The sequence below is a fragment of the Bradysia coprophila genome, unplaced genomic scaffold (genome assembly GCF_014529535.1).
Source record: "Bradysia coprophila strain Holo2 unplaced genomic scaffold, BU_Bcop_v1 contig_295, whole genome shotgun sequence".
NCBI lineage: Eukaryota > Metazoa > Arthropoda > Insecta > Diptera > Sciaridae > Bradysia > Bradysia coprophila.
Window position 1 is genome coordinate 1 of NW_023503553.1, and position 15,809 is coordinate 15,809.

The window sequence follows — 15,809 nt, forward strand, 5'->3', positions numbered from 1 at the left end:
CAACTTAACAATATTCGTAATTTCATCGAAAGACTCTCGCAAACAGTCAACAAATTCACTCCCTTTGTATGCTCATGATAATTGTGAAAACAGTGCCAAGGAACTCATCCTGAATGCTGTAACCAATTCCATATCCGTCTTGTGTAACCGGACCAAAACGCCAAGCATTAAACCGGTCGACGACAATGTACTCGTCGACATGATGTTGTGATTGATGATTTTGTATGCATCGTCGAGTACAGTGCCGGCTCTTCGATGCCATTAATTTGCCATGTGACGCAGTCCGAACAAATGTCGATCGAATCCTTGACCCATGGCAGCTTCTTTGGTTAATTGTCCGGACTTTTGAGCACTGATCGATTTGGGCGCGTAGTTCGTCGTTGCTTGGACGATTTTTCGATAGAATCACATCACAGAATTGCTTGGTGGCCTGCGAGCACGGACGTATGGTTTCAGTACGACCATGGCTAAATTGACGGTCAAATTTAGATTAGGAAGACAGAAGGTTCGACAGAATTCAAATTAATTTACGGAAAGCTGAGGTGCTGCAAGATTCATAGGTACCGACGTAGCGATTGTTTTGCTTCTTGTATGCCAACTGAAAACCCAGCTGCATTATTGAATCAGGACTCAGTCCATACCTCTTGCATTTGCGTTTGTCTAATGATCGAATTTCATCAGATGCATGTTCAGCGAATCCATCACTTTCTGGTGTGTTCAGTTGAGCCTGCTGAATTCCCTGTTTAGTCTATCGGTCAGCTTAAATTCTGTTGGTTTGTATAGACGGGTGAAATTATGATCATGTTGTCGATATGGCCAGACTTACCAATAGGTCGAACAACTCGATCGATATCCATTCGGTCGTTGGTTTCGTATGTGGATGAACGAAAGGATTTAATCTCGTGTCCGCGTACAATTCGTTAAAATAACGTAAAACGGCAACGCCATCTCCCCAGGAATGCTCAAATGATACTGATGCGGATCCGTCTTTATTAAACACTAGCGACAGGGACTTGTCAAACCATCTGTAACGTGTAAGCACATTGGTCGGTATTTAGTAACTCAAAAGTCCAAATTATCATCAAATTCAAACGGTCTCATACCGGCTACAACGCTGCTACCTAATAATTGTTTAAACAACTGTGTTGGATTCTCCTCGTCCAACTGACCGCCCTCCAGCGATATTACAAATATTGCGGAATCAATCGTTTGTAATGCTTCAGCATTGCCATCACTCACGAGATCTGAACGAATCTTTGCCAGGTGTCACGATTTTCGGTTGTTAGCACTGCCACGGGATGATCGGCTTTTTGGTTTCTTTTGACAAGATGTACTTCATTCGAGCTTGGATAACTTCCGGTGGTTCGATGTTGCCTGTCGGAGAGAAACTTTAGCTTTGTTCTTCTTCTTAAAGTTCTTAGATATCACGCACCTTGTTCGTCCAAAACGTCCATGGCAAAGAAGTGCCCATCCTTTATGATTACAAGATGCTTCGTATCACTTTGTCGTAGATCCGATCTTTGCCCAATTCGGGAATCCTTGTGGCGCCGAACAATCCTTGATACTGACTCATGTCTAGCGGAAATGCATTGAATGCGTAAGACACATAGGTTGAAATCTTGGCCGGACAAAGTCTGGTCACGTTATGGTAGGTTGGAGTGTCACTCTTCTTCGGATTCATATGGTACACTTCCGGTTTCAGTAAGTTTTCTTGCAACGATCGACGAAACCTCAACGAACTGACAATGAAATTGCTTGTCCTAATTAACAAATCATTATATTCGGGCCGTTCGTCCGGTTTAAACGTAAGCACGGGATTATAGTTGATTGGTAGCGGTGCACGGTCCTTCAAGTACATGTCAAACCATGGTTCCGATATGTAACTCGTATGCTTGTTGGATTTATCATGTTGGAGCAACAGTTTCTGTAATTGGGGCGCTTCACTCTGTCGGAACTGATCGACGACGATTGAGGTTCTGGCAAAGGTATTTTCGTTCAACAGTGGCTTCACCGCTGCCAGGTATCGCTCGCATGTCTTTTCTAATTTCGGTATTGCCAGTCGGGTAACGACGGCTGAAAGTGGAGCATAGGCGTCGAGCTCTTTTGTAAATATTGATATGAATCGCTGCCGTACGATAAAACGGGTGACGTATGTGTTGATTGCCAACGGACTATGTCCAGCACTTTAAGCTTTCCGACGATAATTTTACGCGAAACATTGTACAACCACACGAAATCCGTTACCCTTGATGACAAGTATTTTAACAAAACCTTTCTTTACGGAAAATTTGCATAGAAAGACACTTAACCGGTTAACTGCTCAATGTACATTACTCCAATAATAAACTTTGGACTTTGACAGTTTCGTATCCCTTCTACCTTTTACTGTATTTATACTTAGTGTACCAGATGTTTCGTTCATTGTATACAATGTACTCAAGCCATTTGAATGTGTTGAAATTCCATGGCACTACTGTTTCAATCAAAATGATTGTCTTCTCTGTCTGAACCAATTGGTTAGAAGAGATGCCATCAACTGTTCGTTCAAATATTTTCTCTGTGTGTGTTCGTTACAACGAAAATCCAATGTTCACCTATAACTTCGTCGGAAATTCAATTGGAAATTAAAGATGAATAGAACTCTGCCTCTGGTTTATTGTGTGTGATTTGATTCATAAAGTCAATCTTATAAGTTTAGTCTTTTCCAGTGGACGGTAAGTCACCTGTGGAGAGAACAGACACTCTCTCCAGGTGACTTGTTTGTCCTTATATGTTGACCATAACAAGTTAACGTGTCACATACGACTATATTAACGACGACAAAAATAATGACAAGCTCTGGGTAATGTGGTCCTTTATACAGTAAAATGCATGTTTAAAAAAAGTGAAGTACAAGATTTGAAATCAACCGATTAAAATACTTTGATCGATGGAAGTATTAACACGGACATATATGCTTTCCGTAAAAATTATGAAGACATGCAAGAAGATAAACTAGGTTGGAACATGGAAAATCTGGTTGAAATGACCGAATAACAGATTTATGATGACTCTTGTAGTATGACGCAATGGCAGGATCTTAAGAAATTGTCTCATACACTACACAGAGAGTGAATTGCATCACAAAACAATTGTCCATTCAAAGCTATTCAATCCTCCATTTCATTCACAAAATTGCTCAACAATGTTGACGAACGAACAATGAGCGAGAGAGGGACGAGAAACACGAATATCGCGAGAACACACTGTTAATATAAATCGTCTGTCATTTTAATTCGTTCGTTCAGTACATCGATGGTATTTCATTCATAGAAATGGCCGTCAACGTGACAGTCACGGTTGCCACGGTGGGCCGATACCGTTCTATCAATGGACACACTCATTAGTTTTGTAATCGAACAAGAAATGACATTAATTTAGTTTAACGTTTTAAGTTTGGAAATTCGTTTCGTTACAAAAAAAGTGATTGCATATAAGTAATTCGGCGATTGCAAGTCTTGCCTCTTTAAGATATTCAGTTGTTAACTAGCTATACTCTACGTTTTACTCATATCATCCATTGTGCAGTTGGAAGTTATAAAATTTGATCGAATTGACTTTTTGTTTGTTTTTTTTTCTTCTTCTCGTCTTTGGCGTATATAGAAGGTACTTCTTTTCGTCATTTGCTATGTGATTTTTTATGTGTGTAAAGATATTTTAAAGATTAATCATTCTCCGCGTTGAGAAATACTATACATAAACGTCGTTTCTGTTGATTTCATAAGAGTGGATCACTGATTCGGTGAAAGATTTTGGGTGTAAATAATGTTGAAGATTGACCAACACTCAGCAAATGATTGAACATTAAATAAGTGCAATTAACGGCCCGAAAGACTCTCGAAAGTGTGACAGGAAGCAAAATAAACTTCAGTTTCTAAATTTTTAAGATAAAAGCTTCCTAAATAACACACCATTGTTGAAAAGTGAATGAGAAGAGACGAAAAAAAAAAACAAAATCGGAAAACAATCAAAAAATACGACAAACAATTGCATATGTGTGGTGGGATTGTGGATAAAGTGTTGAATATTTTTCTGTTATCGCGTTGTTAACCGACCGAACGGCAACGAATTGTTGATTCGAAGGTTTTTCTTTTTTTTTCATTTAATTACACATGGCGATAAGTGAACCGTTTACCCATGGGAATTAAATTGATTGCTGGCGTGTTTAATGAGTGCCTGGGTAATCGAATTCTCCATACCATAACACAATAGCGTAACACCTATCGCCGAAATAGATGTTGAGGTAAATTTATAAAAATTATTTTATTCATTATCGCCGAACATATCCGTTTAAGTCGTCTAAGTCCACACACTTGATCTTGGGGGACAAAAATATCAGCGAAATTTTAATTAACAAAAAAAACTTGATTCACAAGGTGAATAACAAACGATTCGTCTCGATCGATTCTATTATTAACCCATCGATTATCATAATTCCTATTATTAACTCATCAACGGTGCTATGTCTTCTGTTTATCGACGGCGACAACATAAAGTGAGCAACGACTTCTTGTTCAATTTGTCTCAGATTTTAAATTTTATGTTAAAACTAATTGAAGTAAAAGATTTCGTTTCGAGATCTACTAAAGATACTATTCGTTCTAAATCACTCAACAATTGATTTGTTTGCTTGTATGAAAGGTTTAGCATGAAGGTCGTTAAACTGGAGATCGAAGATATACAGAGAGAAAATTATATATCGGTTACAACGACACATTTACTTAATGAACTCGCATTCGTTTAGTCATGTATGGTCAGGACATTCGAGGTTGTTGCACGGTTTTATTTTTCAATGGTTTTGCTGTGCGTATTCACACGTCTAGAGACGAATGTTAGTTGTAAAGTTATTCACTTTTCTGACAGCGTAAATATCAATTTGTCAGTAGCGTAGACAACGAACGGATTGAGTCATGTGTTATACCCAATTCAAATGTTCATATTAGCACTTCGGCGAAAGTGGTCTCAATGACGTAAAAATCAACACAGATCGTAAAACGTTTATGTGCTAAAATTGTTGTTTAGTTTCTGTTTCACACTTAAACGGTCACTAATTGTAATGTCTAGAATTGGCAAACGAAATGAGCACAATATATATATGCCATGCCATGCAGGTAGTTTTGATCGAGTTGGGTTTTCAAGTATTTCTCTCGTTGATTTTGTGCGCTTTTTTAGCCTTCCAGAAACGAGGCAACACGTATCCTTCGTATAATTTTGGCCATTAAATCTGTTACTTCATTTGTTGTCAACGTTAGTTTTCCTATTATAAGACCAAGTTAGCCGTAAATCATTGCTTATTTTTGTCTTGGCTGTCGATAACAAATGATAAGCCGTTTCCGAAAGGTTTGTTCGGTTTTCGCTTACTATCTGCTATAACACAGAGCAACCACAGTGTTACATGTGGATCTTCTACTGAATAAGATTGAGGTAATATACGTAGATATCTCAAGGTCTTTCATCGGAAATATTCTTTCTATAAAGGGGAGGCACTTAAGAGTCTCGATTTTTTCATTTACAATACTCCGCTCCGTGGTCTACCTGTTTCAAGGAATGTCTCCGAGTTATCGCAGCTTATATTGAAAATATTTCTCGATTCGTCGAGTTGGACTGGTTTAACATCAGCAGATGTTATACAAAATTTGATGGAAATGTTATACGAGAAAAAGTTCGACGTAATTCCAATTCGACGTAATATTCCAGTTTCAACTCACCAATTAGACTAAAATCGCATATTGGGTTACGGATGTAAGACGAACAATATTTTAATTGGAATTATGTTCGACAATAGGTATGATTCACATTACGACGTAACGTGTATTTTCGTGGATCCGAACAACATTTTCCATTATTTATTATCAACTTTTTGTTAATTGTGTTTGCTCAATATATTTTATAAAATTGAAATTTACACCCATCAAAGAATGTAATTAGGTAATTAAAAGCGTTCAAATATTTTACGCACACACAAACAGCACATATGCCAGTCTTGTTTTATGGCCATGAAACTATACCCAAAAGAAAGTCGAGTCAAAATTTTTTGTCAATATTAACTACGTTGTGATCTACATTCGAACGATAAAAAAGACGTTAAATTTCGGTCGAATAGTTTTTTTTACAGTCAAATTAGAATAATCCAACGTCATTGAACGAATGGAACGAATGTCATCAGCCTCTTCACATTAGAAATCGTTCTTGTTTCTTTTTAGACCTATACGAAGTACTGGGGTCTTATGCGTTTACGCATACGTCCGTAACACGTCGAATTGGACTCCCTGAGTAAGGGGAAACCTATTGTGGTTGTCTAGAGATGCCAAATCAGTGAAAAAAAAATGTCCGTCTGTCCGTCTGTCCGTCTGCACGATAACTTGAGTAAAACGCATCCGATTTTGAAAATTCTTTTTTTTCCCCGTTTGGTAATGTCAAAAGACAGGCTAAGTTCGAAGATGAGTGATTTTGGATCGACCCTTCCCGAGCTGTGGCCCAATAAGTGCTTTACGGTTTTTCGAAGATATCTCCGGACATTCAAACGTTACACTTGTAACTGATACGTCAAATAAAAGGTATTTACAATACCGATCGACAAAAAAAAAATTTATGGAAATCGGATGACCGACTCGTGAGTTAGACCCCTTGGTGTGAAACAGGCACAGGGCGGCAAGCAGTTTTTGCTTGTAGGTCGGCCACATTTCAACATATTTCGTCTGTTTTAGCTTTATTGGATAGGTATTGACCGTACCAATCAGGGAAAAAAAAGTTTTTGAAATTATGTTCTCCGGAGCGTGAGCTAGGTCTCTTGGAGTGAGCTCTTATCTGGCTACTCGGCCGTACAGTAAACGTGGAGTATTTTGTCAATATCTCGAGTAAATTTTGACCGAATTTCATGAATTTTTTTTTGTTTGAAAGGTATTAACAAATGTAAAGCGTCGGTACTATTTTCGGTTTCCTAACAAAATGGCTGCCGGTGGCCATATTGGATTTTAATAAAAGTGATATATCTTGGGAAAAATGGTACTTAGAGTGTTTTCTGTTAACATGGAAATAATTTGTTAAGTGTGAGGGGTTCAGGGATTCCATATATGGACATATATCTATATTCACCTATATTGAGCTATATACAGGCATTTAGAGCTATATAGTAGGATATTCATCTGTGAAATGTTTATTTATAGGAAAATATAGGTAAATATAGCGGTATATAGCTGTTTAAATAGGAATTTATGAAAGTTGACTTCGTACGGGGCTGTCTATATTGCCTCCGGCAATTTATTTGTATATGATAACAAGGCAAAGAGTGGATAATGTAACTGATTTTAAAGGGCGAATAGCTTTTCAGTAGAGAATGAAGTAAAAGAAATGAAGAGTTTCACAGTAAAGGCTTTTGATACGAATAGTGTTTCGTACGGGTCGGGCGTTAGCTATGTTTTCATAAAAGCAGAAGAATCTTTTGGCAGTTCTTCTGAACTTGTGTGGTTTAATTACTTGTGCATGTTCTACGAGATAAAGCTAATTGTTTTCTGAGCATTAATTATTCGTAGTTGTAATGGTGGTAGTTCCACGGAAAAACAACTCAACAACAACAACACTGTTCGTTGAACTCCGCTTTAGAAGAAAATCACTTCGCGGTTTTATACTCAACGACACTCCAAGGAAATCATTGAATTTTGCAAACAAGTCGAGGGATATCTTACATTTCCCGTACATGTGTCATCACTCGACAATGTATGTTTTGATGGGTATATTATACCGTACATATCTCCATACTCACCGAACGAGGAACCATTTCCAAACATTTTTCATGAATATAATCACTGATCGGCATCATCGTTATAACCAAATCCATAGCCATATAACGTTCATTCATTTGAGCACAAGGCATAATTGTATTGCGGAAGATCTTTTTTTATCTGTTCATTCGTTTAATTAATTTTTTTCCTTCGTTTTTTCGTATTTTTTTTTCCTCGTGCGCTTCATTCGATTGGTAAACAAACAACGAAACGACCTTGGTTAGGTCATCATTTGATAATAGGTGCTGGTTTTTTTTTCGCGGATTGATTATTACATTGTTGCTGGAGTTCTTAAAAACGATTATGTTGAGTGTATGGCTTAAGTGTGTTAATTGTACCTCAGATAGATTTTTAGTTTTGTGGAGACTAAACATCGTTTTGTAAAGTTCGATTTTTTTTCTTTTAAAACATCAATGTCTGCAAAGTCGTGATAGCATTAAAGCGATGAATATATCATCAAATTATTCGAGAAACGAAAAGTGGGACATTGTCTGTATCACAAAATTGCATTTTATATCTGAGTGAGTAATTCAGTTTTGAACCGTTCGTAGTATCTAATACCTACCAACACAGACGAGATACTATTTCATTTCGTTGGAAATTAAACATGTGATTTAAGGTTATTGCTAAAAACGTTTTCGCTGAAAACACCATCGTCGATAGTGCTACCCATTTTGAATAAATGTGTTATTCGATGGGGATTGGGGATTTATAGCCGAAAAATTTTAGGGGATTAAACTTGTGCATTGGAATCGAATGCGAAAATTGTATCTACGAACTCTGTGATGAAAATTGAGGAGACCTATTCCTCGTAATAACATTATTCCACAAACAAAATTTCGAACCGCCAACATTCATCACTTTGTGTCTCGTCTCATTCGCTTGATAGCAAATTTTAAAGAAATGTTCGGTAAACTTTCCACTTGTTATTTTTCATTTCCTACACAAATTATTGAATGGATGAGCTAAACAAATGGTTTTTGACATTGTTGGTGTTGGAACAATCCAATCAGTTAAGCTGCATGGTTTAAGCAGAAAATGTTTTTTTTCCTCTAAATTATGATGATGGTTAACATTGTCGTAAACTTGTTCTGATATAGCAAAGTGGTTGAAATGCTGAACAGTCTTCAGCGATACGTAGATTAGACTTGTATGTTGAATAGATCACCATCATCATCGAGAAAAGCCGTTTTAATTGTCACCAGCCAGTTTTGACTGCGCATTAATCAAGATTTGACGAGAAAATAGGAACTATCTAACAAACACAACTCACTTCTCTTGTCCCTCCTCTGGTGCTAAATCTTCTGAGATTCAGTTTCAAATTTTGAATATCTCCAAAGTCTATCTAAGTTATGTTCTTATCTGCAAAGTTCAGTGAGATGCAGCAAAGCAGTGAAACAAGCACTCGAACAGATTTTTTTTTAAATTTTCACGTACTTTCAAGGCAATGAGGGTCTTACGGGAGCTTAGAAGCATCTACGGTGAAGTATGAGCACTTTAACATTTCAAATCGTGACACTGAAAGTACATGAAATTGCCTTTCTAATGACACCCCACACGAACTTGTACGTTTCGTGTACCTCGAAATATTTCGGATTTTTCGGTTGATAACTTCAACTGCTCATATCTCGTCGTAATTGCTTCCAAACCCCCATAAGACCTATTTTACCTAGAAAGAACATGAAATTACCTAACTAATGATACCCTACACGACCTTGTTCGTTGCGTGTACCTGGATAAAGTTCAGTCCTAAAAGTGCATGTTTTCGGTTTGCGATCACCTTCTACTAGCCACAGGACCGTCGCGGATTTTTTTAAGTGGTTTTGGGTCGAGAAGATTTCAAGGCACACATAAAGTCCAATGGGAAATCAATCTAACGTAAAATCGGCCTTTCTTCCCATCTATAAAATTGCGACGCAGTAACATTATACCACCTTCACAATCCAGAATTTATACGAGAAATGTTGACTAGTGTGTCGAGGGATCCCTGCTGAAAATTCTGTTGTCGTGCTTGGTTCAGTGCTGTGTAAGCAGTCGTCTGTTGTCATCAATGTGATGACCTTAACAATACCCACCATTTCTGGACTTCAAGTTCGCTCACAAAAACTTGTATTTTAAGTCTGAAGGTTCTACTTGCATGGATCTTGTTTGGTTTATTAACTTCTGCATCGTCAATGATGATCGTTGAAAATTAAACTGTTTTTTACGTCCGAAACGTTGTTGATTTGCTCATCCACCTGTGATGATCTACACATCAGAAAAAGCTAATAATGTGTTCCGCATACTCCACGTAAACAATTTTCCGTGAATATCTGAGTTCAATGATTCAATTAGACGAAAAAAAAAAAATGAAGAAGAAAAGAATCCCAGCACTGTACGACACTGACGACGGATTAAAATGCTAAAGTTCGTTCAAACAAATGAGACGTTTTTGCTCGTTCAGTTGGCAAAAAAAGGCGAACAAAAAATCTAAAATTTCCAATCATCGTAAAGTCAATAGAATTTTAATGAATGGGTTCTGTAATTAAACGATTATGCATTGAAAATGAAATGCCTGCCGTGCGTGTGTATGGTGTGTCTGTATTCACTTTACCTTCTACATAAATTAAATTCGCTAATATTTATACTAATTCATATGTCATGGAAGAGAAATCAAATATTTTCAATTATTTATAGCTTGCTTGCGATTAAATGCATGAAATGAAGTAAGCGCTCGTGCATTTTCTTTATCTTGTAACATCTATCGATGCATATTATTATGCTGTTTTAGGTATTCATATTGTTAGAGAGCAACACATTTGATTCGGTGAGATATTGTACATCGTTCATCAGCAGTCGATTCGTTTTGTTTGAGCGAGTAGGGAATTTAGGGTTTTGTTTCGCAAAATCACAAATTTTTATGTAAGGAAAAGCGCTTCGAAGGACCGAACAATCCGGACAATTTTTTATTTTAATCAAAATCATTAAAGTCATAGACTATGAAATTGTATGATCTGTTTTTGAAACGACGGAATGCAATTATTCAACCTCTAAATGTATTTCCATTGCACGACTGGTTAGCATAGCGCCCGTGACGCAAGTCCTATTACAAGAAAACATTTTATTTTTTGAAGTTCACACAGAGACCTGCGCCACTTTTTACTGTTCTAAAGGTTTTTGCGAATGTCCTTGACCAACGATAACAAAAACAGCAATGAGAGGGTAGAATAGGCGGATGAAAGAATCATGCTGTTTATTCAGAACCTTAAACCATACCTACTCTCTAGTTTCATTGAAAAACCGACCTCATGACTTGATATCGTTTACAGCACAGCTCTGCTTCATTATACTATTTGACGTCGGAAAAATGAGTGTTCGTGCTAGCAGCAGTGCTATGCTTATAGCAAATTGTACAAACAAACTACAGTTAATGTAGTCCAAATTTGCTTCAGCTGGTCCAGGTCCACTGTCCAGTCATAGATTCACACTGCTTATATGGTCACACGGGCGTGTGACTATGACTACAGTAAAGGCAATCAAATTTCAGACTAAGTTTGCTTCAGCTGTTTTTCAACTGGTTCACTCATTCAACAAAACGGACAAAGGACTCGAAAAATGCGACTTCCACTTTTTCTCCGTCGAATATGAAAAATACTATTCGTACCACGGACTAAGAGTCTTTTTTAGGGTATTCGATTTCAGACCTCGCCTTCGGCTCTGTCTGGAAACCTCTCACACGCTAAAAAAGACTTTCAGTCATAGGTACGAAATGTACTATTTTGCTCGCTTCGCTTTGCCCCATTCTTCTTTTTTGTTTCTAAAATACTTCCTCAACAGTTGTGACCCTTTCGAGAGTAACAGATTCCGAAAGCTCTATCAATACTCTAGAATTTTGATTCACTTATCTTCTATAGATAAGTGAATTTTGGTCCAAAATCAATTCGAGACGGCGCCCAGAAGTCTAAATTTTATTTGGTTAAGTGTTGTATTGCCGGGGTCAAAATTCTCTAAAGAATCGCAAGTCCTAGTAAATTTAAGCGAAGCGTTTCACTAGATGGAATGAGGTTTGCTTTTATAAAGTGTAGTGAAAAGCGTAGCGATCAGCGACAGTAGTGAGAAAGGTAAGATAGGCCTATTTATAGAAAAACAAAGGAATTCATAGATTTTGCGGCAAAAAATGATTTGAAAAAATGTTAGCTGCCTTGCATCGTTTACTCTCTCCAAATCTTGCATCTCTTTTGTGCTGAGTTTGTATGCGTTTTAGGGCAGAATAATTGTAGCGAAACTCGATGATCAATTTTATCATTTGGACACATTTTCAGTTTATAGGAAACGTTTAATTGGTAAAAGAAACGGTTGATAAAGTTCACATAAAATATGTACAGAAATCCTTATGTCTGCGTGTAAAATGTTTCGCCAATGTTGACGGCGCAAACGTAGCATCCACACATCAGATAGTCAAATTTAGCCACCCAATTATATACAAGAGCTTCAACGAATCCGGGTGAGACATTATTTCTGCGATGAGAGCAAACGTTTTTCTTCTCGAAAAATTTTCTTACTTACTGGCTTTGATGTCTGATTCTGAGTGACATATTGGTCTAATGGTTTCAGGAAACTACATTCATCGTACGGAACAATTTAAAACTGAATAAATCGTTGATACAACAGCTAAATGAACTCAAGTACTTACTCGCTCAGTGATTCGTTCTCGCTGTTTTCCGATCTGCCATCTTCATTTTCTTTATCAGCGACAGAGTCGTCATCAACTAAAATCGGTTCGGAATCAGGTCTATGAACAAGAAATGTTAAATGAGTATCGGGAATGAATTCTAGAAAATGAGGCGGAATGTCAAATCTAAACTGAAAAATCGGAAGATTCATCGGGAAATGCTCGATGATTTTCCAATATCCGTGGATCGGGAAAAAACAAACCCAACAAAAATCTCTTCGAGAAAAGTGTGACGCAGTCTTTGAAATACAATTTCTAAAATGAATGATATCGCTAGAGTTGACGCTTTCAGCTTCGTTACGCAAAAATTAAATTTTACACCCAATTAGTTCAAACATGCTGGCTTAGGTTTTCACATCATCTGCCAAATAATTTTTACAAAAAAAATTTAGACTGGAAACAACCAAAATTTTACCAAAAAAATCTGCGTCGCAAAGTGGCAGATGTTCAGGAACAGACCAGCAAGAAAATTTATCTGCCACATGCGACGCAGATTTTTTTGGTAAAATTTTGGTTGTTTCCAGTCTAAATTTTTTTTTGTAAAAATTATTTGGCAGATGATGAGAAAACCTAAGCCAGCATGTTTGAACTAATTGGGTGTAAAATTTAATTTTTGCGTAACGAAGCTGAAAGCGTCAACTCTAGCGATTTCATTCATTTTAGAAATTGTATTTCAAAGACTGCGTCACACTTTTCTCGAAGAGATTTTTGTTGGGATATCAGTCGTTTTAGAAGTGTAGTCAACACTGCTTTTATAACAGTTTAGTTTTAATTCAAAAATTTTACGAAAATCGAAAATTTGACGAAATTCGAAAATTTGACGAAATTTGACGAAATTCGAAAATTTGACGAAATTCGAAAATTTGACGAAATTCGAAAATTTGATGAAATTTGACGAAATTCGAAAATTTGACGAAATTTGACGAAATTCAAAAATTTGAAGAATTTGAAAATTTGACGAAAATCGAAAATTTGACGAAATTCCAAAATCTGACGAAATTCAGAAAGTTTGACGAAAATCGAAAATTTGACGAAAGTAACTCTCTATCTGCCACCATTCAAGAAATATCTCCAAAACCCCAATTGACCCACCCATTTCCAACTTTCGACATTTTTCACATATGCTCCTCTGTTCTACTCGTAAAACTCTGAGACTTTGCCGAAGAAAGTAACTCTCTATCTCTCATAATCGCAAAAATATTAGTCCTTTCATCCTACGCTCGAGTAGCTCAAAATTTGGTCACTCTAATCACTCTAGCTCAAACGAATCTGCCCCGATTTTTTTAATTATTTTTTTGTTCGAATCGTGTTACGAATACCTTTCATTTGATGGGTCGCACGCCTCTGTAGGTTTCAATACAGCTAAGCTACAGCCGAAAACGCGTTCCCGACCCTCGAAAACCTCACTCAGAAACCAATAAAAGCCAATAAAACAAAATTCTGGTTTTTCCTGGGTAATGGCGTATCACATTTTCATTTTTATGCCCACCCTGAGGTTCCTGCAAAATTTCATGGAGATTGGCTGACTAGTTTCCGAGATCGACCGTCGATAGATAGATAGATAGATAGAAACATACAGAGTAAGTTGAAAGATTTTGATTGTTTGGGAAAAGTCAATTTGGTGTATTTTGTATGAAAAGTGACCAATTTCAAAACGATGTATCTCCGGCAATTTTAAAGTTACATAGTCGAGTGATAGCTCGTTTTGCTCGTATTTGAAGCGCGAATAAGATAGAATAGGATTTGTGGTGATACAGGCGAAAGGAAAGAAACTTAAATTCTCGCCTATATATAGTTGCCGCGTCTCAAAAAAAATTCTTCGTTCTTTTTTTTGGAAGTTAGACTGCGTCAAGTCCTCCGCTATCGCTCCGGACATGATTTTTTATATCGATAACTTACTTGTCAGGGTTTGTTTCAATTTCAGCAGAGTTTCTTCGGCTTTCAATCTGCTCGAGGACGACCAGTCTTTCACCAATGATCGTTTTTTCACCCTTGGAACTGCAAAAGTATTAGACAATTAAAACTGAGGAACTAACACCGATCACAGCAAACAATAAATTACTTTGGAATCACTACAGAGTCATCATGTGACATATCGTTTCTGTATCCTGTGGCACTATCCTTCTCGTCATTCTCATTGTTCTCTTTATCTATAATATTGATAGGATCAGAATAGTTGACATCACTGCAAATGTAACATTCAGAATTTAAATGAAAATTGAACCGAGTTGCGAAAATGCATACTTCCTAACGGCTGACCGTGTGGTGACTCGAGACGGTACTGATGGAGTTGACACCTGGTCGGATCGTAATTTTTTCAATGGATTAGGAGTACGAAATGCTGATGTTGCCACACCTTCAGCCGATTTCTTTGTCACATTTTTGTTCTGTTTGGCTAAACGTGGTTTCTTACTATGTGAACTGTCAGACGTACCCGGCTCAGGGTGTATGTCAGCAACAGGAGTAACTGTTCGAAAGACAGACGATCCACTTTCACTCGTAGTCGCTGACGGTCGATCGTTTCCTAAATCTCGAACTGGTATATTTGAGTCGGCGCTTCCTTCAGCAAATTCTCTTGGTCTCTTTTGCGATACTGGATTACAGTTAGTCAACACTTCACGTTCAATCTCGTTTTGAAGCATTCCAAGTTTCTTTGCGTAGTCGCCCCTTCTCTCATTATTTTGTTTTTGAGATGGTTGTTCTCTTCTTCACAAAACAACAACCGTTCGGTTAGCTCTCTGTTTTCCTCTTGCATTTGATTGTGGTCTCGTCGAATGCGCTCAAGTTCCTCCAGCTTCCGTTGACTGGAATAACAATCTTCGCAGTACCACAAATTTTGCAAAAATGATTTTTTTGAAGGAGATAACTCTCAAGCTTCTCCTTTAATTGTTTGATCAGATTTTCATTCTCTAATGTTTCTCGAAATCGTTGTGTCTTAGCCTTCAGTTGATTTTTCAGAATTTGGTTTTTTAGATTCAGGTGAGAGATCTTCGATTCTTTTTCTTCCATTTTCATTTTGTATTGTTCCAATGCGGTCTTTAGCATGCTGACTTCAACATCCTGTTCCTCTTTTGAATCCTTCAATAAAGTCAAATTCGTCGTCAAACTCCTAACTTCACTGTTCAGATGATCCACTTGGTGTTCTTTCCCTTGAAGTGTCAATTTTACTTCAGACAACTCAGCCCACAGCACTCGATATTTCTCGTCAGCCAACTCCAGCTGTTTTTCCATTCTTTTTTCGTCGGATTCCAACGATTTGATGTAATTCGCCCGTTCAG

At 37.3% G+C, this 15,809-nt stretch overlaps 1 protein-coding gene and 1 pseudogene across 1 annotated transcript; both read right to left on the reverse strand.

Moving 5' to 3' along the window:
* Positions 1 to 5: 5 nt before the first annotated feature.
* LOC119078408 lies at positions 6 to 7,523 on the reverse strand (annotated as a pseudogene).
* A 4,596-nt stretch (positions 7,524 to 12,119) lies between these two features.
* LOC119078407 lies at positions 12,120 to 15,189 on the reverse strand. The gene is made up of 5 exons (XM_037185911.1): positions 14,776 to 15,189; positions 14,594 to 14,716; positions 14,431 to 14,529; positions 12,493 to 12,591; positions 12,120 to 12,417 (listed from the first exon to the last, which is right to left on the reverse strand). The coding sequence occupies exons 1-5, from the start codon at positions 15,171 to 15,173 to the stop codon at positions 12,312 to 12,314; spliced, it is 825 nt and encodes a 274-aa protein (XP_037041806.1). The 5' UTR covers positions 15,174 to 15,189; the 3' UTR covers positions 12,120 to 12,311.
* Between the last annotated feature and the right edge of the window lie 620 nt (positions 15,190 to 15,809).

Coding starts and splice junctions, on each gene's coding strand:
- LOC119078407 (XM_037185911.1), bottom strand. CDS start 15,173: ATGCTTCAAAACGAGATTGAACGTGAAGTGTTGACTAACTGTAATCCA. Junction 14,717..14,775: donor ACACGGTCAGCCGTTAGGAA/GTATGCATTTTC, acceptor TTACATTTGCAG/TGATGTCAACTATTCTGATC. Junction 12,592..14,430: donor ATTGAAACAAACCCTGACAA/GTAAGTTATCGA, acceptor TCTTGTTCATAG/ACCTGATTCCGAACCGATTT.